Source organism: Psammomys obesus, unplaced genomic scaffold (genome assembly GCF_907164565.1).
Source record: "Psammomys obesus unplaced genomic scaffold, mPsaObe1.curated_primary_1811, whole genome shotgun sequence".
Taxonomy (NCBI): domain Eukaryota; kingdom Metazoa; phylum Chordata; class Mammalia; order Rodentia; family Muridae; genus Psammomys; species Psammomys obesus.
The window spans coordinates 34,605,285-34,631,150 of NW_026596046.1; the positions used below are offsets into that span (position 1 = coordinate 34,605,285).

At 40.5% G+C, this 25,866-nt stretch overlaps 1 protein-coding gene across 1 annotated transcript in view; it reads right to left on the reverse strand.

Moving 5' to 3' along the window:
- The window catches only part of Rnf169 (ring finger protein 169), a 60,263-nt gene that overhangs the window by 33,712 nt on the left and 685 nt on the right, over nt 1-25,866 (reverse strand). The window contains exon 2 of the mRNA XM_055623676.1: nt 25,775-25,856. Within this exon, the coding sequence (XP_055479651.1) occupies nt 25,775-25,856 (82 nt within the window). The remainder of the gene's footprint in view (nt 1-25,774; nt 25,857-25,866) is intronic.

Consider the following 25,866-nt stretch of genomic DNA (forward strand, 5'->3'; position numbering starts at 1 on the left):
TGTGTGTGTGTGTGTGTGTGTGTGTGTGTGTGTGTGTGTATTTTTTTCAGCATGTAACCTACTTTCTTTAACCCTCAAAGCCTTCAGTGGCTCTCACAAGCCTATGGAAGAAAGTTACTACTTCCCAACACTTTTTTCAAGGTGCTCAATAACTGATCACCTTTTCAAAATTACTGCACTGCTTGACCTTTGGCTAATTAACCACAAAACAGAAACCATATACATTAAAATTTGTATACTGTTTTCCCATCTAAAATTCTATCTTCTCTCCTTTCTGTATATATTCCTAAATCAAAGACATAAGGTCTATAAGTTGCATAAAGTATATTGCAGTTATGTAAATGGACAATAAAAATAACAATCTAGAACAGGAATAAAAGGTATCTCATATACCATCAAATATAGTGGTACATGCCTGTTAATTCCAAAAGCAGGACTGCTATAAATTCAAGAATAGCCTAGACTACAGAGCAAGAAGCTAGGTTTGAAAAGGGTGGAGAAGTACACACTTATTTAGTTTCTACCTATAACAATAATTTTACAATTTATAGATAACTTTACCTCCCAATATTGGTTCTAGAAAAACTAAGTTCCTCAAAGCCTTTGTCCTTTTTCAGTTGTCTCAAATATTTTCAAAAGAAAGAATACTGAAGGATAAAGGACATACTTAGAAACAGTAGGCCATATAAAGATACAGAAACAGGGACTTAAAGTTCTCCCACATATTAACAAAACACTCCACCCTCAGTTTTGGAAGACAAATAATCTATCACCTTCACCCACTTCAACTCCTGGTGATTATCTCTGTCATATCCCAAAGCACACTCTACTTAGAAGCAAACCCATTCAAAGCAAAGACAAACTCATTTTTAAAAGTACCTGGGTTCAGTTCCCAGAACCCACACAGTGGCTCACAGTATTTGTAACTCCAGTTCAGGGATCCAACCCTGTGTTCTGACCTCCACAGACACCAGTCACGCATGTTACATGCATAAATACCTGCAGACCAACACTCATGACCGAAAGTAAACCTTTTCTAAGAGGTACTTTGGGTGCACATACTGAAAAGCTATCGCCAGGAAGCTCCTTCACACATCACTCAGAACTTTCACAGAGACATCAGAGGAGGCAGCACACCCATGCTACACCTTCGGCAGAGTACTGTGGGTCTAAATGCTCTGGTTACCGCAGCACCAGGAGTGCATGGCAGAGCTGGAAGAAAAACTTTAATAGGACTATAAAGAGAGCTTCCAAAATTAAGGCCAATCACGACCCCCTACTACAAAAAGCACTGCAGCGGTGCCCTCTTGACAGACTCTTCCTGTTCCAAGTCAAATGTCAACTGGACACAGCCTGAAGGGCTGCTCACTTCAGGCTGACCTGTGGGAGATGGTCTTGAGTGTTAACTGATGCAGGAGGTCCAGTCCACGAGAGAAGCACCCCTCCCTGAGCTGCATACAGAAGCTAAGCATGAATTTGAACTTGAGCCAGCAAGCAGCATTCCTCCATGGCTTCTGCTTCAAGTTCCTGCTTGAGTTCTTGCCTTCACTTCTCGTTACAGGTTAACCTGTAGGCTTTTGAAATAATTCTCTCTACCTTAACTTGTTTGGGCCAGTATTTTATCACAAGGACAGAAAGGAAACTAGTATATTTACTTACTTATCCTTACTGGCATACTTCCTTTCTTATCTAAAAACATAAAATACTCATACAAAAGGTAATAGTCATGAACCTGTATGAATATACAACATAGTGAACAAGTAAAATTTTAAGGAGAAATTATATGAAATTATAAATGTTAAATTTAAATATGAAATTTAATATACCACAATTAAAAATACACATTGGGCAAACCAAAAATGTTAGTGAAAATATGCAATAAAAGATTATATTTAATCATATTTACATGTATGTGTATCAACCCAATGAATAAAGTATGTATTACTTAAAAGAAAACAAGAAACAATTAAAATATTCATATTTTACTATATTACCAAGACACTCCAGTTTCAAAGAATCCATACTGTGAAGACTTTCATCTTTAACACTGGCTGCCATTTTCCAAGTTGAGCTTTCTAGCTATGCAAGTGCCAGCTGTTACCCAATATGCTTTTTCATGGAATTTCTTTTCTGATTAAATTGCAAATGTAGATTTCTGTTTATTACAACTTTAGCTCTTTGTATTTTTCATATAGTACTCTGAAATAAACAGTAAACCAGGAGCTAGTAAAACCAAGAAGAAAAAGAGAAAGATTAAAAAAAAAAGAAAGGACCTAAATGCAGGTCCGCACTGGGCTTCAATCTGCAGTGACTGTTGACACTACAATAACTACTATTACATATATGCTCCTTTACACGGCCACTTGCTTATTCACAGGCCAAACTGCTGGCAAGTGAATGTGGAGCCAAAGATGAGTATGCTTTTTTAACAGATAATAAACCAACTTCCTAAAACTACACTGGGTTCTAGTCCCACCAGCTCAGCATGAAGCTGCCGTCTGTTCAGCGCACCTCGGAGTGTTGGCAACACTGACATTTCCTATAGATATTTCATGAGGAACACCGAGGACTTCCCACGAGGCTAGAGTAGTCACATCCCCTTTAAGATCAGGTTCCTGCATTGCTTACAGAAGCTCATCTTCCTGTTAAAGCCCCCTGAGTAAGTCACACCATATGAAAAGCAGCTTCTCCTGTCTATCCTTTATGTGGGCTCTGCTTATGATGGGTGTTCTTGCATACTCCATTACTCAATTTGTCCTTCCTTCCTTCTTTTCCTTTCCTTTCCTTCCTCTTTCCTTTCCTTTCTTCCATGATGGGCTCTTTGTCAGGAACTCAGAGATCCACCTGCCTCAGCTTCCCAAGCACTGGGATTAGGACTAAAGGTGTGCACTGCTATGCCTAGCCTCAAACTGTTCTTTTATGGCTTCTGCATTTTGATTCCTATTTGAAAGACCTTGGGACCAAAATATAATCAACTCTATCATAGTTCCTTCTGATACAAACCATAACAATCTTCTCAGGTTCACTTTTAAAAATTACGTATTTTGAGGCACAACATAAGGAACATAATCTTATCTGGGCTTATAAATAAGACTACTATCCAACACAAGAGAATAAAAACACTTTGGTAACAGCGGGGTAGAAATAACAGCTTAGGTAATTCTGTCTAAAACAGCTCTTGCTGGCTATTTAGCACATAGTGAATTCTATTATTCTGTATAACTAGTATATCCTAACTTCAAAAATGAATAAACTTTTCAAGTCTCAAGAATAAATATCTTTATTTTGTAAATAATCTAAAATTTAAAATTGGTTCCTAGGCAAGAATCAAAGCCTCAGATCTTAGGATCAATTCCCTCTTCTATATAATCAGAATAATAGTAAATATAATTCTACTTAATGGTATTATTCACTATAGGCTATAAAGATCAAATGAGCATAAGGAGAGCTAAAAGAGTTTGTAAATTATTTCAAAGTAGCATACATTTTATTAAACATAAGATTATAGCTGATATTAGTGGTGCAATGCTTTTTAAAATAATTTGCTTTTATTTGCAAGTTAAATTTACAAAAAAAAAAAAAAACACCACAGATCTAGCTGTTTTATATGTATATTCCACAAAAGGCTAAATTCACTTTGGAGCAGTCATTAAGAAAGTCAGATAAGGCTAAGCAGGAACTCAGCAAATGCTGAGCGAACCCTGCGGGCATGCAAAAGACATAATATCAGGTTTAGACACTTGCTCTGACAATGAAATGAAAGTATTTAAAAACGCCAAAGGTTCTCTTTGCCCCTGTCTCCTCATCTATCAAATACAAATCAAAACACTGGCCATGCTATTTCATAGGCAATTAGACCACAATTATTAAGATCTGGCTTTTATCTTCCTATGCCTATGACTTGTTTGAAATCAGAAGAGCAGGGTGCCATCATATATTTACTAACATTAGAACTGACATAAATCATCTTAATGTCGAGTTAGAATAATGTGGCTTTGCTTTAAAAATCTAAAATGCTAAACCAAGCATGTCAGCCCTTGCCTGTAATCTTAACATTCGAAAGGGTAAGACAGGAGAAACTTGGGTCTGAGGCCAGCCTGGGTTACATAATAAAACTCTACATCAATAATAATAATAATAATAATAATAATAATAATAATAATAATAATAATACAATAATCACCATCTCTCTATTTTTTTAAAAAGTAGAGAGATGGGAAAGGTAGGTAGGTAGGTAGGTAGGTAGGTAGGAAGGAAGGAAGGAAGGAAGGAAGGAAGGAAGGAAGGAAGGAAGGAAGGTAGGTATTATAGAGATAAAGAGGTCTATGTGCACATAGATCAGCCCTGCAGAAGCCAGGAAAAGTCAAGCATGCAGGCTTGTTTCTTCAAAGTAGAAGATTTTACTTGTTCTCCTGGAATGTTGAGAAAGGATGCAGTTTACAACCTGGTGATCCTTTGCTGTCTTTTGAGACAGGCCCTGCCCATATCTCCCAAAATTTGTTTTTACTTATCCCAGACCCTTTCCTCCTCAATCTTGAGTATTGCTTCTAGGCTATAAACCCATCTTTATCTGACGATGTCATTTGTGCATACTAACAGCCTAAGTGACTTCTGTGTTACCTTAGGGCCAGGCCAATCCTGACACCCACAGCCATTATGTTTATCTCAGTCATTCTCTCTAGACCCTAAATCTTGGGCACTATCTCTGAGTCAATAGTACTATCTCTGTGAGAGAAGCCAGACAGATATACTTCGTAAAGAATTTCAATGTAAACATGTCTTGCACTCTGTTATACTCATGGGACTGTGTTAACTGTTATCAGAAAACCTTTTCCAAAATCATGCTGTGCTTAAATCTAGCTAAAATAAAGCAACTGGTGTCAGATTCTCGAAGTTTGTAGACTGTAACTGGGTCAAACTTGGAGAGTCTAAGGCAATCTCAGCTCAGTGGGACCATTTCAGTCTTCCCTCACCTGGACCATTTCCCTGGCAGCTGTGAGGCCTGCAGGGAACCCCACAAAGGATAATGCTATTTTAAAAACTAATTACCTCACAGGACAGCATAACATAATTACAAGTAGTGTTAGCGTTAGCAGTCAATGAAGAATCCTTACACTCGACACATCAGTGTAGCATATCCCTGTAACCATAGTACTCAGGAAACCAAAGGAGAAGGACCTTTGTGAATTCCAATCCAGCCCAGATTACATACAGAGTTCAAGGTCAGCCTGGGCTATGCAATAAGATGCTGTCTCAAAAATACAAAATGAAAGCTTTTCAATAGAAACATGTAAGACACTGCAGATTTAACTGCCTGTCATAAAGGCTCACGTAACAAGTTAACCTCCGGCTGACGCCTTGAACTTGGATATCGGGTAGTCTCCCACCCTCCCTGACTTACTGGTAAGAATGGTTTGTCACAGCTCCTCACTGACTCTAGAAACACCTGCTTACTTGCTATGAGTACAAAATCTTGGTACCTGCTTGGCAGAAAGTCTATGTGATCCATTCACGATGAGAGTTCTAGGCAGTAAGCCTCCATCAAGTTCCGTGGCTGGCAACATCTACACATTGCTCTACTTTCTTTGCTGGGGAAACAATACACATCTTGCATGTCTCCGCAGAGAGAAGCTTAGGAAGCTTGAACCTAATTTCCTCCAGACTGTGTCCTACAAAAATGTTTCCTGTTTATTTTGCTCAGTATTATTTCACTGCCCTAGATCATAGCTATGAGCTTGAATACATGCTGAATCCTGTAAGTGCTCCTAGTGAGTAACTGAGGTTGTGGTGGTGTGAGCACACGCACACACAGAGTACAGCCCAGGCTAACCTCAAGATCTTCCTGCCTCAGCCTTCTGGATGCTAGTATTATAAATGTAGATTACTAAATGCCTGGCTTTAAAAATTCTTTAAGTCCCAGTTTATATCTGAGAAATAATAGCAATAGACACATCCATAGTTGTTGGTTCAGTATCAACTTTTAATTCACTCTTGTTTCCTAGGCAATATTCCTCTAAATTCTGTTAAACTTCACTACAGTTCAATCTTATAGGTGAAATGCTATTTGGCTTAGAGTAGTTATAACATCAAAACAATGTCTCTAAAACTCTATGAAGTGTGCTATTTAAATTTGCCTAGATGAATATAAAGAAAACGGACAATGCAAAGGCCAAAAAAGCAAAATCTCCCCTTTTAAATCTTCCATTACTGTTTACTAACTTATGAGATGGGGCATGGGGGAGGACATGTGGGCTACTACGTGCCTGCAGAGGTTAAAGGACAACCTGTGGAGTCAGCACTCTTTCCACCATGAGGATCGCAGGGACTAAGGTCAAGTGATCAGAGCTGACAGTATGCACCTTGCCTGCTGACCCATCTTGCTGGTCCAAAAGCTCCTCTTTCAAATCATTCTTTCACAGTTGAATGTAGACTTGTAGTGGACACATAACATTACCAGTTAGTATGAACCATTCCACTCCAGGATTTGTGAGATGGTTTGCATCTGCTGATGTGAGATTTTACATAATTTTTCTAATTCCCTAACCTGCTTAGAATTATACGTCAGCTTCTACCACCCCTAAAGAGGAACCTGAAGTTGAAAATGCCAGCAACACTACTATAAACAGGAACAAGATGTCCAAGCCAACAGGAAAAGCAATACAACCCTCTCGTCAAGAGTCGTTAGTTAAAGAAACACGCGCGCGCGCGCACACACACACACACACACACACACTACCAATCCCATGGGGCTTTGTTGCTTAGTTGTTTAAAGATGTCTATCTAGAAAAGCATCTACCATCTACCAACTGTTCAATGACTCCCAAATGCTTCAGTCGCACAAGAAGAACCAATCACACTTCCTTCCTTTACAGCTTTGGATTCGTGAGACCACAGAATATCCCCATGTGTGAGACCACAGAATATCCCCATTCATAAAGGAATCCAGGAGCTGACAGAATTTCCTGATGCCTGCCCTCTGACTCTGACTATTGTGCATACCAGGAAGAGAAACTCCCAAGGGACAAGATGTCTTAAGGATGATACATACTTGTGTGTCAGTGACCTACACACAGGACTTACTTCAGTCTAATGTAAACTCTAAGAACAGAAAAACATCCTCAAAGGTCCTTCTTAAAAGGGATCCTCTCAGGCAGGGTGACTGGGAACTTGTTAATAAAAACAAATCAACTAGCAGCAGACATTTTGCTACTTGCACCAAGCCCAGCATCACTACGAAAACATCCACACTCAGTGCAGTACTTTTAAAATTTTTATTTACTATGTATGGGTGTTTTGTCTGCACGTATATCTGTGTACCAAGCTGGCACCTGTGGATGCCAGAAGAGGGCATTGGATTCCCTGGAACTGGAGTTACAGACAGTCATGAGCTGCCAAGTGGGGGCTCAACTCTGCAAAAGAGGCCAGTGCTCTTAACCACTGAACCATCTCTCTAGACCTTCCAAAAAGGAACTGTACTCCACGATACTGAAAGATGCTAGCTCACCAATCCCAAAGGCCGAAGTCAACTGTCCTCTAGTCCCTGGGCATGCCTCGGTATCCCCACTCAAAAGTTTTATTTCTTATAAATATAAAGAATAAAAGAAAATTTTGGATTTATTGAGTCTTAAGACCTATGATCTTTGATTTTAATGTGAATATTCTATTTGTCCATAAGACAATGTTTTTTAAAAAAAATCTCTTGGCATGAATTTCTTCATTATAATTTTATAACAGTACAACCACATCTTAGAACGACAGGCATGATAGAAAACAATGACCTCAAAAGGCTGCAGGCTGTAAAAGTGTTTGGAGAGCTGTTTACCACCATGCCAATACATGGTTAGACTAATATGTACTGGAAAATGTCTTAACTGGGGAGTATTTTCATCCTCATTAGACATAAAAGGATAATTGCCTTGGCCAGCAGAGTTGGCTCTGTACAGGTAGGAGACGGCCATGGGACACGGTCGCTGCCACCTCACCCCTTCCTTACGTCAGCCGTGTATGGCTCCTGGACAAACCAAGTTCTGCCCCACATCTTTGCCTGAAACGCTCTCAACCTTCTACTCTTGCTCTTCTCATCACTCTCCTTACTCACCTTGTGCTAGGTTAAAATTAAACCATCCTTTAACAAGTAGCCAACTAACTATTAATGTCCCAGGGCGGCAAGAAAACAATGATTGAAACCCTGGGAATCTGAATTCACATTCTGTGCTCTCACATACTAAAATACACACACACACACACACACACACACACACACACACACACAACAAAGCAAAGGAAATTACAGTGTAGGTTATACAAACTATAAAAATCATTAAAACAAAATAATGTAGCAGACTGGCAAATATCACAAAGTTTGGTTCAGACAAGAGTTGGTAAAGAAACTGTATCTTTCTTTTAACTGAAAATAAAAATTTTCCCTCCCATTATATATCCTGATTATGATTTCCCTCTACTCCTCCCAGCTCCTCTCTACCTCCCCTTCCAACTGGAACCCACACCCTTTCTATCTCTCATTAGAAAACAAACAAGCTTCTATAGGATAATAATAAAACAAAATTAAAAAACCTAACACATCAGAATTAAACAAAACAAACAGAAGGGAAAGAGCTCAAGAGAAGATACAGGAAACAGAGACCCACTTATTCGCATACTCTGGAATCCCATAAAAACACTAAACTGGAAGCCATAATATATGCACAAAGGCCCTATCGGATAAAAAGGAGAGAAAATACATATATAAATTAAAAAAAACCAATAAGATTGCACCAAGCGGTGGTGGTGCACGCCTTTAATCCCAGCACTCAGGAGGCAGAGACAAGTGGAACTCTTGAGTCTGAGGGCAGCCTGGTCTACAGAGTGAGTTCCAGGACAGCCAGGGCTACATGGAGAAACCCCACCTTGAAAAAAACAACAATACTAAAGGAAAATATATTTAATTTAAAAATTAAATTAAATTAAAAAGATATGTCCAAGACACTGTTCAGTCCACTTTCTGTTGGCCATCACTGGACATGCAGTCTACTCCTTAAGAATCATTTTCCTCAGTGAGACTCCCTCCGAGGAAACTAAATTTGTATTTGCCAGTGGCTATGAACTGGAGATAGCTTCTGAGTTATGGGAGGGGGCATGCGTCTACTTCCCCTTCTGACTCAGGACCCCAACTGGTTCAGGCCCATGCAGGCCCTAGGCTAGTATAAAACCCTATTAATAATAGAAACTTCTTAAAATTAACATATACGAAAGCAATCTAAATGAAATTACCAAATAATGGGGGAGACAGCAACCTAATTGGCCATTTTTTGTCAGTTAATGAAGCTTCCAGTACCAGACTGAATTATATCTAATTGAGTTGATGGCCAAAAGGCTCCCACATGAACCCCCAAACAACCCAGGCTGTTGCTAAGTCTATAGGTTGCTCTCCACAAGCTGACAGCAAGACCCCAATGTTGAAGATAACACCCACACAACACATTAAACATGGAGAAGTTAAGCTCATTCCTAGATAGAGCATTTCCCCTATGTTCTAGCATCTTTGGTACAGAAAGGTACTCTGTACACTACCAAAAGAGAAACAAACTCCAATCCATCCATAAACCTTTTGATCTTTATTGGTGTCCTGCCTATGAGATATACTTGGGCAATGGTGGCACAAACCTTGTGGGAGTAACCAACCCATGTCTAATTTGACTGACAGCCAGTTCCACGAGATGGAACCCATACTCAACACTGATTGGATGGCCAAAAATCTAAAAGTAGATACCCCAGGACCTAGGTAGGGTAAAACCAAATACTACTGCTTTGCTCAACCATCAGCAGAGGCTTCCTCCTGCAGCAAATGGGAACAAATACAGAGACCACATTGCTGAGACCTTGGAACATTCAGCCCTAAGTGGGATGTCTCTATCAAGTCCCTCTTCTCAGGGCTCAGGAAAGCCCAAAGAAGAGGAGTCAGAAAGAGTGTCAGAGCCAGAGGAAATAGAGGACACCAAGAAAACAATGCCCTCTAAACTGATATGATTAACCCACACATGAACTCACAGAGACTGGGGTGGCATGGACAGGACACTGTATCTTAAAGATATTTTTGTGTGCAAAGACCTATGTACAAGAATGTTCTCTGCAGATCCCTCACAGCACTGAAGACTACAATCTGAACGACCTTCAAATTGAGACTGACAAAAACTACTAAATAAGTGGGACGCCATTTCTCTAACAGTTGTTCCTACAATGTCTGTTTTTATCCTAGCTTCTTAGTTGGCCTGTGACTTTTGGGTAAGATGCCATCCACTGTGCCTGAAAAGCAGCAGCTCTGAATAAAATCATCTCCCTACCAAGGGCTCACCATGTTCCCCTGACACCAGTCAGAATGAGAGGAACCCAACCCACAACCTCAGAAGGACATGCAGAGACTCAAAACTGCTTGTAGTCTCCTGGTTTGTAAACTTTACTGTGCCCTTTACACACCCCACAGGGTCCAACCAGGACCCCAGGCCTTCACCACACCTGTCTTCCTCAGCAATGAAGGAAAGCTAAAAGACCTCCTGCTTCTTGGTGGCTTCTGTAAGGCTCCCCAGCATTTTACCCTACCCACTTTAACCAGCAAATGCCCCAAGGGTCAGTGGGGGGTGGGGGGGAATGTGCTAGGGTCCTGGCCTCTCAGGTCTGGCTGCCTGACACACTGAGCTATACTTTTTATCTCCTCAGGCTCACGAGGACAGCACATCTGACTCTGCTTCTTACTAGCTGCTTCTTCCCCTTGCCAAGAATCCACAATGTCTGAAGCCCTGGCTGCCTTGGCAACCTTACAGTGTGCTCATGTGGATTTTTTTTTTTTTAAATAAGGCTCTTCTAGTTATTCTCAGCAGGAGTTTTTGTCTGCTGCAATCTGTTCCACTGTAGCTAGAATTTAAAGTCTACATACTTCATAAGCACTGTGAGAAAAACATGACTTCATGATAAAAGCACAAATGAGACCAAATTATGTTTTCAATGTATGAGATGAAGTACAGTATAAGGCAAACACAGATACACAAATAAATCTGAAGGAAGAAGAAAGGACGAACAGGGGCTGACATAATAAAAAAGACCAGGTTCCCTGGAAGAGGTGTGGTATGGCAGGTATCAAGAAAATGTATTGGCAAAGATAAGAAGGCTACTCGTACGCTATGAGATAGGGTGGGATACGGGATGCAGAGGACAGAAATGGAGAGCAATGCTGAGTGGAGATGATGGGGATGGAAGCAAGTGCTGAGGAGGCCAAAAGGCACGGCCAGAGCCTGAGGATTAGTTCTAGACATAAAACAATGCATTTCTGCATCTAAGGGGCATGGGTAACGGGTCATGAAACTCCTCTCAGAGTGTCAATATGGATGGAAGGACATGAAGTTGAAGCTATTATTACTGAGTGAATGCAGTGACAGAAACAGAGGCCCTACCAGTGGATAAGACTGAACACATCTAATTACCATTACTCTCAATTTCACTGTTTATATTTTTAAACCATCCCCTGGTAAAGCATTAATCACAAATCAAAAATTCCACAGCTCACATACCAAGAACTTATATGATGTTTTTAACCTCAGATACAATAATTTAATTTCTAGGAATGTATCTAAGAAAAGCTGGAACAGAAACACTTTTATGCAAACTATTTTCAGGGCCCACAAGATGGCATAGCAAAGATGCTTGCCATCAAATATGATGGCCTGAGTTTGAGCCCCCAAGGCCCACATGATAGAAGGAAAGAGCTGACTCCTCAAGATGCCTTCTTTCAACACATGCACACACACACACACACACACACGCACACACATATACACACACCAGCACACACACACACATACATACATGTAAGTTAATAATTTAAAAGTTCAAAGAAGATTTTCAGTATAAAATGAAAAACAACTTCCATAGGTCTTCAGAGTGGGAAAGCTGGTCCTGACCCTCCCCTGATGCAGTCCTCAGGAAAGCAGGCCCTGCACCTCACCTGGGCAGCACAGTAAAGCTGGCCACAATGAGATTTTTCTTTTTCTCTGTTGGGGAGGAGTTTGCAAGGGTGGAGGGTAGATACAAAGGGAGTTGAAGATGAGTGGGATTGGGGAGCATGATGTGAAATTCACAAAGAAGCAATAAAAAGTTTTTAAATATATATAACCTCTATGCTAAACAGGGAGAGAATGGTTAGACTAATTATGTATAGCCAGACAATGTACTATTATATAAAGGGCTATCCTGGGTAGTTTTTGACAACTTGACACAAGCTGATGTCATTTACGGGAAGGGAACCTCATTGAGAAAATGTTACTATAAGGTCCAGCTGTAAAACATTTTCTTATTTAGACTTAGTTCCTGACCTGTTTGTGTTCTGATTTCCTTTGATGATGAACAACAATATGGAAATGTAATAATGTTTCATCATAGCAATAGTAATGCAAACTAAGACAAGGGCACTTAAAATTTTTATTTATTGAGTATGTATAAGAGGTCAATGGACTGGACAGTAACTAGAACACCCTCTAATGTAAGATATTATTTTAATAAGATGAAAAGCCATAGATAATTGACATGCAGAGGGGGAAAAGTGACAATAGAATTCACAAAAGGAAAAAAAGAATATCAAAATGCTAACATAGAAGGAGTGTGTGTGTGTTTGTGTGTGTGTACAATGGAAACAGTCACAAGAGATTAGGAGGTTAAAGAGGAAATGAGCAGTGAAAAGGGGAAGTGATATGGAAGAGAAAACACAAGAAGAAAAGGTATGGGATCTTCCACAAAGAGTTTTAATATGGTTTATTAGCTAAGACAATCAATAAAAGGTCCTAAAGAGGGATCTCAACAACTGCAGAAATAACAGCTATACAGAATATGCAACTACCAAATGAATTTTATAACCAAGTGCCACACTTAGGAGTGACAGAGGAAGAGCATAGGAATGGGAAGGGCAGGCAACACTGTCAGAAGGCAGAGAGAAGCTGGTCTAACCTACTGGCCATGGTTTGCCAACTCCTGAGTCAAAGAGGGACAGTAGAGGTCAACAGACTTGCAAAAGCAGGCGTAAAAATAGTCAAGCAGTAAGACTTCCACACTGAATCTAAAAATGGCCCCAAATAAACCATTTTCTTGTTAGGCAACCTGCAATGATCATCACTGAAAGGTAAGATTAAAGAGGTCACAGAATCAAAAGTAGGCACAGGGCTCAGCAGCAGCCAAGATGAAGGGCTTGGGGCTCAGAGCTCTTATCCAGGGCTAACAAACAACATACCCACAGCATCACATTCACCACCGCCATGGAACAACAGACTTTGATTTCTGCTATGTGAGGCAAAAACATCATTTACAATTGTGGTGGTTTGAATGAAAATGGCCCGTAGAGAGTGGCACTATTAGGAGGTCTGGCCTTGCTGGAGGAAGTGTGTCACTGGGGGTGGGCTTTGAGGTATCAAATGCTCAAGCCAGGTATCCAGGCTCAGTGTTTCTCTCTCTTCCTGCTGACTGCTGATCAGGATGTAAAACTCTCAGCTGAATCTCCGGCACCAGGTCTGCCTGCATGCTGCCATGCTCCCCACCATGACAATAATGAACTAAACCTCTGAATGTAAGCCAGCCCCAATTAAATGTTTTCCTTTATAAGAGCAATAGGTCATTGACTAAGACAACAGTCATCAACAAAATGATTAAGTTAGAAAGAGTCGAGGCTCAATTGTATCCCTTCCTAGATTATACCTCCAGTATTCATCCTTGCTGGCTTGATTCTTTAACCATAAAAGGGTTCTATCTGAATAGCTATCTCATCTAATCTTCCAGTATTACTTGAGACAGCTTGTGTGCATATTCAAACAGCCTCATTGTCTCTCAAACTCTTTGCCTTTCCATCTATCTACAACATTGCTTCTCTAGTTCGGAATAAAGAGATGTGGCCCTATCATCCTCCTGCTGAGTAACTTGTGTTAGCTTTTAGCGCCCTCCAAGATCTATTCAACAGGACCCCAAACCTACCAGTACAGGTATATCTTCGACACTTCCTGAAATAGTACCTGTCCCCAGCTCTCACCACATCACTATTCCTAATACATCATACTTCAACTACAAGTTATTTCACAGCTTCTTCTTCCTAAAATAGACTTTTTGTTCTTTGTTGTATGATGCTCCTCTACCCATACCTTTCCAAAGCTTTTCTTCTAACCCAGAGAGAAGTATATTACCTCCCTGACAAAGCATTCTATAAATGCACCAGCATGTACCATACATGCTACAAAAGCTTGGATCTGCCTCACTATCTAGGGATATAATAGACCACAGTGATGTATCCAAGTGTGGTAGTTTGAATGCAATTTGGCCCTTTAGACCCATAGGAAGTGGGTGTGGTCTGGTTAGAGTAGGTGTAGCCTTGCTGGAGGAAGTGTGTCACTAGGGAGTTGGGCTTTGAGGTCTTGTATGTTCAAGCTACTCTCAGCGTGGCACACATAGTCTCTTTCTGCTGCCTTTGAATCAAGATGTAGAACTCTCAAACTCCTTTTCAGCACTATGTCTGCCAGGCTTCCTGCCATGTTGATAATAGAATAAACCTCTGAAACTATAAGCCAGCCCCAATTAAATGTTTTCCCTTATAAGAGTCGTAATGGTCATGGTGTCTCTTCACAGCAACAGAAACCCTAACTAAGATACCAAGTATCTATCAGTGGACTAGGGGAGGGGCCTAGGGGGAGAAGAGGTAGGGAGGGGAGGGAGGGAGGGCGGGATTGGGGGGAGACAAGGGAGGGGCCACAGCTGGGATACGAATTGAATAAATGAGAATAAATGAGAATAATAACAAAAGAAAAAAGGTACCAAGTGTTATTCAGTGGTTTAAAATGTTTGTTGAACTAGCTAATAAAAATATAAACTTTCACATTGAGTTTTCTCTACTCAAAGTCTCTGGCACCATCGATCTCTCCCCATAAAAGGAAGGCATCTGCTAGAGACTGTCTTAAAAAGAAAAGATTCTTGAGCTCTTACCCCACAGCTACTGACTTCTCTGCTCCCTACAATAAACTCACAAAGACTAAACTCTTGTTTTCAGTTCTCATTTCAGCCCATTCTACTGGGGTCTTTTGTTGTGGTGGTTATTTTCATCCAACTACTGTACCAAATGCTTTTTAAAGTGCCCAAACAGGCCTCTAGGTTCCCCAAGGATGGCTAAACTGCAAAACAGCTCCAAGGATGAGCATAACCATGTGCAAAAGAGGTCTACACTTCCTTAGTCTGAGAACTAAGGATCTCAAAAGTCCAAATACCTAACGCACTGCACTGAAATCACAAATCTGGGATGGAGCAGCTCCCTGTGTCCTTACAGCCATCCAGTCCCACTGGAAAGATGGAATGAACAACCCGCAAACACAGTCCTTTGGGTTCACATCTCTCACCACCCCTAAAGCTTCTTAGAATTTATTCTTCCAAAGCAGAATGAAACAGGCGTACTAAGTGCAAAAAGATCACTGTGCCCTCAGCATCCCTCCTTTTTTCACATTTTTGCTTTCAAGTCTACCCTTTCAGGGAACCTAGTCCAATGCCTTACACATGGTAGAAATTCCCCATTAAACACAGTATAAAGCCTTAGCATATAGGCAAAGTCAAGTCCATAAACGCTAATTCTACCTCCAAAAACTTTCCTGTCTGTAATGAACAAAGTCTAAATCTGACAAGTCCTTCATATCCTATATTAACAAGCCTACTTATTTCTGTCAGAACATCTGCATTATGAGAGAATCACAGGAACAAGAAACGCAGTTACTGAATTTCACACACTACAGGAGAAATGTAATTAAAATCATGATGTGGTAGAAATTTCTCAGACTACTCTGAAATTCGAAACACTTAAGTGATTACACATAAACCTGAATGTGCACACAAGCTCTAGCTTCCTTTCTGTTGCTGTGATAAAACAACCTGACCAAATCAACTTAGGGAGGGAAGCGATTATTTGACTTAGTCTTCCAGGTCATAGTCTATCACTGAGGGAAGTCAGGGTAGGACGTTGGAGCGGAAATCATGGAGGAACTCTGCTTGCTGGCTTGCTCTCTGGCTTACTCCCACACTCATGCCTGGCTCTTTCCTATATAGCTCACCTAGGGATGGGGCCATCCACAGTGAGCTGAGCCCTCCTGCATCAATTAATTACCGAACAACCCCCACAAAAATGTCAGAGACCGATCTGATCTAGGCAATTCCTCAGTGTTTTCCTCTAGATAATTCTAGTCTTCGTCAGCTTGGCAGTTAGTGCTAACGAGAACAATAAAACAATATATATATATATCCTCTGAAACAACAAAAATATATCCTCAGAAACAACAGTTGTCTCTCAAATGCAAAAACAATAGCATATAATGTTATCACATTTTCACTATGCTTTTTTAGTGTCCAGTTCTCCTGTACTGAATGCAAATGACTACTAAGTTTCTCCACATCTAGGTTTTGCTCTTCATAAGCCCATTCTTATTCATACCTGCTGTCATAGCACATTCCCCAACATTCTTCATAGACACTTGTGATTTACTCATCTTTGAATCCCTAATAACTGTGTGCTTGGCACAATAATTAATGAATACATTAACAAACAATGAATAAAAGCTAATGTTAGGCATTTGCTTACTCTAAGCATCTAACATGTGTCATCTCATCTAATTCATTCTACTTTGCAATGTAACCATTATTCAAATTTAGAAATGAAGAAATTCAGGTGCAGCATTTTAAACAGCTTGCCCAAAGCCTCACAGATACTACAGGCTTTGAGCTAGAATTCATTCGGATCCACTACTTTTCAATACTATCTTTCTTCCAGAATACTCTTCAATATGCAAAGAAGTTACACTTTAGTAGTGAGTAGATGATATTACTAATCATGTATGCATTTATAATTCTTCTGATCTCAGCAAAAGTATAAATAGGTAAGATACTGCTGAGTCCACTAATATGAAAAAGGAAACTGTGGCCTGAGGGTACATTTGCAGAATACACTTCTCTCTCCTTTCACAGGTAGCTTTCACTACTCAATTAGCATCTTAATCATTCTAAACACTATAATCAAGTTATTAATGCAGTTAAACAGACATAAGAAGTCTTATGACTGAATCTCAGTCTATGAGTCCATCAGGTTAAAGGATAGAAATTCTTGTTGGGCTCTAATAAAGACAGTTATCCACTCATCCAGCAGATGCTTGAGAACCTACCGTGTGCCTGGTAATGCAGCACCACAAACACCACGCTACCTCCCCAGACCCATGCCTGATCTCAGCACTTTACATCAAATCTAGTCCCCAAGAGCTTCATATAAAACCTAATCATTTTCCCTGGCAAATGTGAAGAAACCTGTGCCCCTAGATTGCACCCACCTACCAACACACATTTTTATAGTAGGTACCAGCTGGAGATAAAAAGGTTCTAAAAAAGTAGCTAACATTACTGAGAATACTATAGACTACTAGATAGTACCTAGCCAATAGCTTTCAAACTTCTTAAAGCACAATCCACAATTTTTATCTCATTCTTCAGATCATGTCAAATGTATGTGTACAACAACAACAACAACAAAAAAAAACAAATCATTTACTATGCTAATATCCTATTCCCTTTTCCTTCTTTTATTGAAAATAATTTTTTCTCATATAATATAAACTGATTACAGTTTTCCCTCCCTCTACTCTTCCCAGCTCCTCCCTGGGCCCTCTCGACCAGATCTAACCCTTTGTCTCTCATTAGAATAAGCAGGCCCCTAAGAGATAATATGAAAATAAAATATAAGACAGAACAAAAAGCTAACACATTGGACTGGAACAAAACAAACAAACAGAAGGAAAAGAGCCCAAGAAAAGGCACAAGAAACAGATAAAGACACCGAGGCCCACTCATTCATACTAGGAATCCCATAAAAACACTCAATATTCTACTCCCTTTTTAAAAAACTGGTTTCACTGTTTAAGTATCACTGTCAAACATTACACTGAATATCTTATTTAATCCTTGCAATCCCCCCTAAGGGGCTGTTACCATTATTATATCCTTCTACGTACAGGGATGCAAATGCTCAGAAAAGCTAGCCCCTCCACCAATCTCAAAAAGTAATAATTAAGTGAGAGCACAGAATTGAAAGCAGGCTCTGGCTACAGGCCTCATGCAGTATAAAAGAATTATACAGCATGGACCTGAGGCAGCTTCACCCACAGTCAGAACCAGCTACCTAGTAAACTGACATTGTCTAAGTGCTTACATATTGGGCATTGGGCTAAATGCTTTTATACACAATGCCTACCTAACCTTAAAGCAGCCTGGTACAGCTTGCAATGTTTGCTTTTTATGGACCAGAAAACTGAAACCCAAAGGAACTAAGACAGGAAATAGACATGTATGTGCATTATTCACAGAAGAATTAAAAGATGTTATCCTGAGGGGGAAAATATAGCCAATCATATGTTTAGATTTCAATACCACATAGTCAGTACAACAGCTTAACAATTTGGGGATTATCTTCTATATCTAGAGCTAAAATGAACAAAAAGTGGGCTAAGGAGTTAGTTCAGTTAGTGAGGCGCTTGCCATGGGATTCTGTGTTTGAGCCCAGAACTCATGTTAAAAGGTGGCCTGCATTTGTAATACCAGCAATGGGGGAGATGAAGACAGCAGATCCCTGGAGTTTTCTGGCCAGCTAACCTAGCTTAATCAATGAGTTCTAAGACAAGAGAGCCTAGTTGGATAGATTCCAAATGGGGGCTGTGTGTTTCTAATTCTTGCTGGACTTCACGAATCGTAGGAGATTCTGGGTCCTTATTAACTCTGAAATCATCTCAAGTCATCACATTTTCAGATTACACTCCCTCATTCTATCTGCCTTTCTCCTGGAATAACACGCTTGGCGCTTCCTGATCAATCTCTTCAGTTCACTTTCCTAGTTTTCTTCATTCTAACTTGAATCTGAGGAGTTTCCTCACATACTCACCTACTTTATACCACTGTTTGCCTTACTGAGCTTTCAACCTCACTATGTTTCCATTACAGTTATATTTTTTTTTTATAAACTATTTCTTGTCTTATTCATTCACTGAGGTGTTCAAGTCTGGATATCTTTATATAAAAGATACTCAGTTCTGGACTGTCCTTAGTCCAGAACCATGCTCATTTATTGGGATGTCAGTTCTAGAATAAATTTAGTCCTGAACTATTCTCACTTCCTGGGGTATCAATTTTGACATAGCTTTGGCCCTGAAGCATGCTCATTTATTGGGGTGTCAATTCTGGAATAGCTGTAGTCCTGAACCATGTTAATTCACTGGGGTGTCAATTCTGGAATAGCTTTAGTCCTAAGTCATGTTCATTTTATCTTTTGAAATAACACTCTATACTTCAAGGAGTTCCAGTCCTGATCTCTGTTGATGGACTCTCCTTTGTGTGGAACCCTGATGGCTCATACTATCATTTTCCACTCTGAGTTTACCTATAGCAGGGCTTCCTCCTTCTGGAAGAGCCCTGGGCCGTCTGGGGTAGGAAAATGTTCCTGACAGTCTTGCTTTAGCTTCTCCATGTTACCTGCACAGTTCACTCATTTGGAGACATTTCTTAATACTAATTTCTCACCATAGGCCGTCTGAACCAAATCAGATCTTGAATGTGAGCAAGCTATGTATCCTGTGCTTTGGCCTCTCAGGAAAACTTTTTTCTTTTTTTAATTTCCTCTTTGCAAAAAGCCTAGGCAAATCAAAACAATATTTTTTTTTGTTCTCTCTTTGTGACAGAGGGCAGTTTTTTCTTTGTTTGTTTGTTTGCCAATCCTTTCACAAAGAATACAGCCTATGAAAAACCCCAAAGCTATGCAGAAGTCTTAGCTTCTCGCACATGCTAAACACAACCCCCAGGAAAACAGAACCTCCTCACTCACTCAGGCTTCACCGGATCTCTTGAGCCTGCTGTGGGGTAATACAGTGTGGGCTCCAGGACTTTACAGTTTTGAGTGCTCCATGTACGTTGACCACTGTCTCCCAGCGAGCTCAGGAATGCATGTGAAGTCACTGTTCCGTAGTTGCCAGTCTGTCTGGTATGTTCAGTCTGCCATCTTTCAAAGACAACTGGGGTTTCCAACACATGTGCTACATTACCCCATTACGCCACCAGAATCTCTAAAGTGCAAAGTGAGGGCCTTTGGGGGAGTCTTCAGTGCATCCTCACTCGTTGGCAGCGCATCCAAAGTCCACGATCACTCAACAAGGCCATTTCCTATCTTTCCACCCTCTCCTGGACACTGTCCTAACTCCTTGGTCAAGCTGGGCTTTGCAAGACCAATAAGAACAAATACATAAGTGTCATCAAAAAGTAATAGGGAGCCAAATACTCATTAACTTAATCTAATAAAATGTGACTAAAATGGATATCATATTCTCAAGTCACAGATAAATGAACTCAAGGTGGGCAACTCTTCCAAATTAACTGGAAGTCAGGGAGCAGAAGTTAGAAAGGAAACAAATGCCACCTGAATTCCTGCTGCTCAACCTGAACATGGCAGTGCTAATCCATTGCAGTGGGATTAGATGGTGAGGTAATCGAAACATGAGTTTGGAAAACACATAAGCAGGTGTGAGGCGACTGTTCCTCCATTAGTGCAACACAAAACGGCAGGCTCATGTGTGTCATTAAAGAGAAAGGGATGAATCACCTTATATATTCTGAAACAAATCCTTATAGACCAGAGAAATCCCTGTCCTTTTATACAGCCCCATAGTTTCATTATTCACTAGTCCTAAAAGCGATATGGGCTACATACACATGGCAGATGTTGTCTGGCAATTGAGCAATAGACGGAACTATTTGCTTTTCACAGAAAACAAATGTTTAAAATGTGTGTTAATCGTAAGTGGACAGGAAGTGTTGAATAGGGATGTGTGTGCAGGGAGACTGCAGGATAAAAAGAAAGGGTACTTTATACTTCCCTATTTACTAATTTTTTGAAATTCAATTTTAAGACAAAACAAGCCTGCCAACTTACAACAGTTATCAGCTTTTACCTAGCTCATTACTTTAATCATTACCTCTAATAGAAAGAAAAAGAATTGTCCTAAAAAACTAAAAAGTTCTAGTCTCAAGATCAAATAAAGTATAATTTAGAAGCATTTCTGGCTTTAAATCAAAATTCTTTCATTAAAGATTTAAATATAACTCTTATGTACAGTTCTAAATCCATGCATACCTGGTTAGGAAATATTTTTGAAATTGACACATTAGAATGCCTTTATATTCAGAATGTAAGTTCCACGAGAAAGAGATTATAATATTTGTTCAATATTTGTTCACTGGTGTGGGAAATGCTAAGCAAATTGTGGGTATTCATTATAAACTCTGCATGCTGCTCAAGGCAGTTCAACTACTTAGTATGTCCACACAGAGGAGGACCTGCACACCCTCAAAGAATGTGAAGCTCAGTCTAGAGTCATATTTGATATGATTGCTGCTCCAGACCAGTTTGAGATAAACAAACTTCAAGCCACAAAAATGTCAAAAACACAACCAAAATTTTCAACAAATACAAACTATACTTTTTTTTTTTCATAGACAATCCAATTCTAAGACAGACACTGTATTTTGAAATCTTTGTAAAAATAAGTTGTGCACAGTGGTACATGCTTAAATCCCACTACTTGGGAGACTAAGGCTAGAAGGTCTGTTTACTGCCCGCCAGGGCTCCACAGCAAGGTCCAGTCTCAAAATACAAAAACACAGTAAACAGTTGCCTAGCATGTGAGGAGGAGGAAGTGGGAGGATCACCTGACTACAGCAGTTCAAAAGCAGACTATGCCACGGGCACAACCTAGACTGAATGAGTGAGTGAATGAATGAATGAGAACAAAGAATCTCACTCACACAACAATGCACCTGATAGAATTTCATTTCCAGTCTCACAAAGCAGGTCAACCCTTCCTTCATTAGTTGGCCTAACTGCACTATTAGAATCCATTAGGAGATACACTTCCTAGGGTTCCTACAAATGACATGCTGCTGTACTGACTACTCATGAAACCACAACGCAAATATTTCAGCCTCCTCCATTAAAAACCATCATGAGCCAGTCTGATAGCTCACACCTGCAAGCTCAGCACTCAGAGACTGAATGAAGCAGGAGAACACTCACAAGTTTCAGGCCTCCCAGGTCTACAGTTTCCTTCAGGCTGGCTGGACTATGACATGAGATCTTATCAAAAAAACAAAACAAAATTAACACGAACCTTTCACTATCAGCTACTATGTGTTTTGTCTTTTTACACTGTCACTCTTTTAGCTTTTGTTTATCTACTACCTCACTACAACTTATAACTAGTAGTTTTGCCTCTACTTCGTTTTTCTTTCTGGAACAATGAGGACCCAGAATGAAACAGTCTTTAACTCCTCTTTTTCTTTACCAATTCTTTGAAAATCTGTTGAAGCTGTGAGTGACCTCTTCATGAAAATGTATACACTTACAAACCAACTTTTAAAAAAATTATTTATGGGTAGAGAGATGGCTCAGTGCTTAAGAGCACTAGCTACTCTTTCAGAGGACCCAAATTCATTTTCCAGCACCTACCTGGCAGTTCCCAACTCCAGAAAATCTGACACCCCCCCTCTGTCCACCTTGGGCAGCAGGTACATATACATGGTACAAGCAGGCAAAACACTTACACATAATTTTTTTAAGTCTGAAAAATTATAATAGCAAAAGACAAGATTCCACTTAAATGTTCACCAATAGATGGCTAAATAATGTTATATCATTTAATAAAATTCCATACACTTATAAAAATGCTAACGACATTTTCTGTTCTAGTATGATGTATTGTTAAACAAAAGAATAAGGACTCCTGCACTAAGAAGATGACTCAGTGGTTAGGAGTGCTTGATCTGCAATGAGGACCTAAGTTCAAAGCCCTGTATAAACAGCTAGGCACAGCTACAGGTGTCTGTCACCTCAGCATTGGGGGGCAGCCTGAAGGATTCCCAGACTATGCCACGGGCACAACCTAGAACTTGCTGACCAGTCAACCTAGCAAAATGAAGAGCTTCCATTTCTGCCAGAGACTTCATCTCAAAACAGTACGGCATAAAGTAGTGGTTCTCAACCTATAGGTCATGACCTCTTGGGGGTGTTGAACAACGCTATTACAGGGGTCACCTAAGACCAGGAGAAAACGCAGATACTTACATTACAATTCATAACAGTAGCAACATTACAGTTATGAAGTAGCAACAAAAATAATTTTATGGCTGGGGTCAACACAACATGAGGAACTATATTAAAGGGCCCCAGCATTAGGAAGGTTGAGGACCTCTAGCACAGAGGAAGGTATCTGACATCTTCCTCTATCCTCTGTATGTCCATGTAATACATGCACACACAAACACACACACACACACACACACACACAACATACAGAACATTGTGTATAACATAAAACCTTTGTATAAAAATAACAAAACTACATGTTGTAATTTTGATAAGAATTTCATGCAGATGCACAGATTGTGAAAGGGTAAACCAAACCCTGGTGACACTAGGAATGGCGAGAAGCACCTTCCATCAAATCTCTCCTTCTAGTTGCCTCTGACTCATGAGTGATAAGTTTTTTGGGTTTTGTTTCGTGATTTTGAGACACAGTCTCATGTAGCCCACGGTGGCCTGGAACTTATTATGTTTTCAAGGAAGATCTTGAATTTATTCTCTAGTCTCTACCTCCCAAATGGTGGGATTACAGGCTTGTCCCATCACACTCAGTAAAATGTATTACACTTTTATGTATTTATTTTGGCAGATGTGTGCACATGCCACTAGACACATGTGGAGGTCAAAGAACAACTTTCCACAGTCAGTTCTGTCCCTTCACTGTGTGTGTCCTGAAACTGAACTCAAATTGTCAGGTTTGGCACTGCTGGTGCCTTCTTACTGGCCCTCCCACTAAAATATTAAAAAAAAAAAAAAAATGTGTATAACTTCAGTAAATACCCACTGCAGCTTCTTAGTTTCTGAGCCCTATTCAGCAATTCCTCTTTTTTTAAGTTTTGTCTTTTAAACAGCTTCTCGTATAACGAAGAATAACCTTGAGCTTCTGACCCTCCTTCGTCCACCTCCCAAATACCGAGATTCCAAGTTTGTCACCATGACTAGTTTAGCGGTATGTTTCTAGTCTTCTAAAATGATTTAGCTCAACAGACACATGATTACATATACTCAACGATCCAAAAAAGAAATTCAGGAAAAAATACTTTTCATTTGACCCTCATGTAACTAGAAGATACTAAATAACTCAATAATTCCTATGGACTTTCATTTTAGGTAAATGTCCTTAATCACTAATAGCCTATCCTTTTTGAAAACAAACTAAGAGGAAAACGTTTACACAAATCAATAAGTAATACTCTTTCACAGTTCAAATTTCAAAGTTGCTCAAAGAGATCTAGAACTAGAAATTGCTATCCCACTTGGCCACACAGTCAAAGTAGAAGTAGAAAGACCGGAGAAATCGCCTTATATTTATAATCTCATAAATTAAAGCAAACTGAATTGAGCAAGAATCATATAAAAATGAACTTTCATCATCAATCAAGTTATTTAATCTCTTTGGGCATCATCTATAAAAAAAAAAAAGAAATAAAGGTACAAACTCACAAGAGCATTGTGACATTTTTTTAAAAGAATAACAAGAAACGCAAAAAGCAAAATACAGACCATTTCAGCCCTTAGACAGAAAAGCAAGGTGTCTTTGGCAGGTGTCTCTGCCTGAACCAAAACAGATGCATTCTGGACCCTGTAGTTTCTAGTAACCGCACTTTCATAAACACAGGCAATGCCTTCCTTCTCCTGCTGAAAACAACATAAGGCAGAATTCCTAACGTAAGAGGACTAGCAAATGGCATTTCCTGATTTACGTTTCTTGAAAATCTCAGCTGTACTTATGTTGCCTGGGCATGCCCCAAAGAAGCCTAGGTCTTGGTTTGTGTTACAAACGGAATTTTCTATCTCAGACTTCAGCACCAACAAGTGATGGGCTGCCGGTGGTGAGAAAGGAAAAGGAGTTCAGGACAAGAGTCCTGTAACAGACCTTTAAACTGCCAGAAAGACAGAAAACAACCCCAGCCAATCTTCGTCTCCAGAGTTTAAATCCCACCCAGCTTTTTCATGGAGCACTCCTGACGTTTACGATTAGTATTATCACAAACACAGATGGCATTTATCTCATCTTCGCTGTGAGCTCTGCGACAGGCAGGTATTTTCCAAGACTGCATGAGAACTACACAACAGGAGCTCATCCTCCAACCCACTCTGCTCTCAAGTCTGCAAAGCTCCCTTCAAATCCTCAGATTCAACCTGTCCCCGAGCCTGGGATACCCCACCCCGTCGCTCACCCCCACCCCCGGAGCCCAGGACGACAACACTTCCGGCCCAGAACATGACCCCAAGGCCCCTGCCCAACACTAAAACAAGCGCGTCTAGGCTCCTCCAGGGCCCCTCCCCCTCCGCGCACCAACTTCAACATGCCCCTAACTTGTTCCAAGAACTGTTTCCTTCCAAACTTCTGACTTGGGCGAGGCGCGGGGTCCCCTCACTGCCCCTCCAAATCCAGCACGCCCGCGGGTCGCTCCAAAGTTCAACGTTCACCCAACACCCGACTGCGCCAGGGCAGAAGCCGGTTCGCGACCCCAGAACTCCCCACCCCGCTCACCAGGCCAGACCCGGGTGGCTGGGCCTGGCCGGACCCCACGGGGCGAGGGGAGGCTCCACCTGGCTCGGCGCGCGGCTCCGGCTCCGGCCTGGGCCCCGCGGCGGCCGCGCCCCCGTCCCGGCGCGGGCGGCAGCGCTCCGGCTGCCCGCGA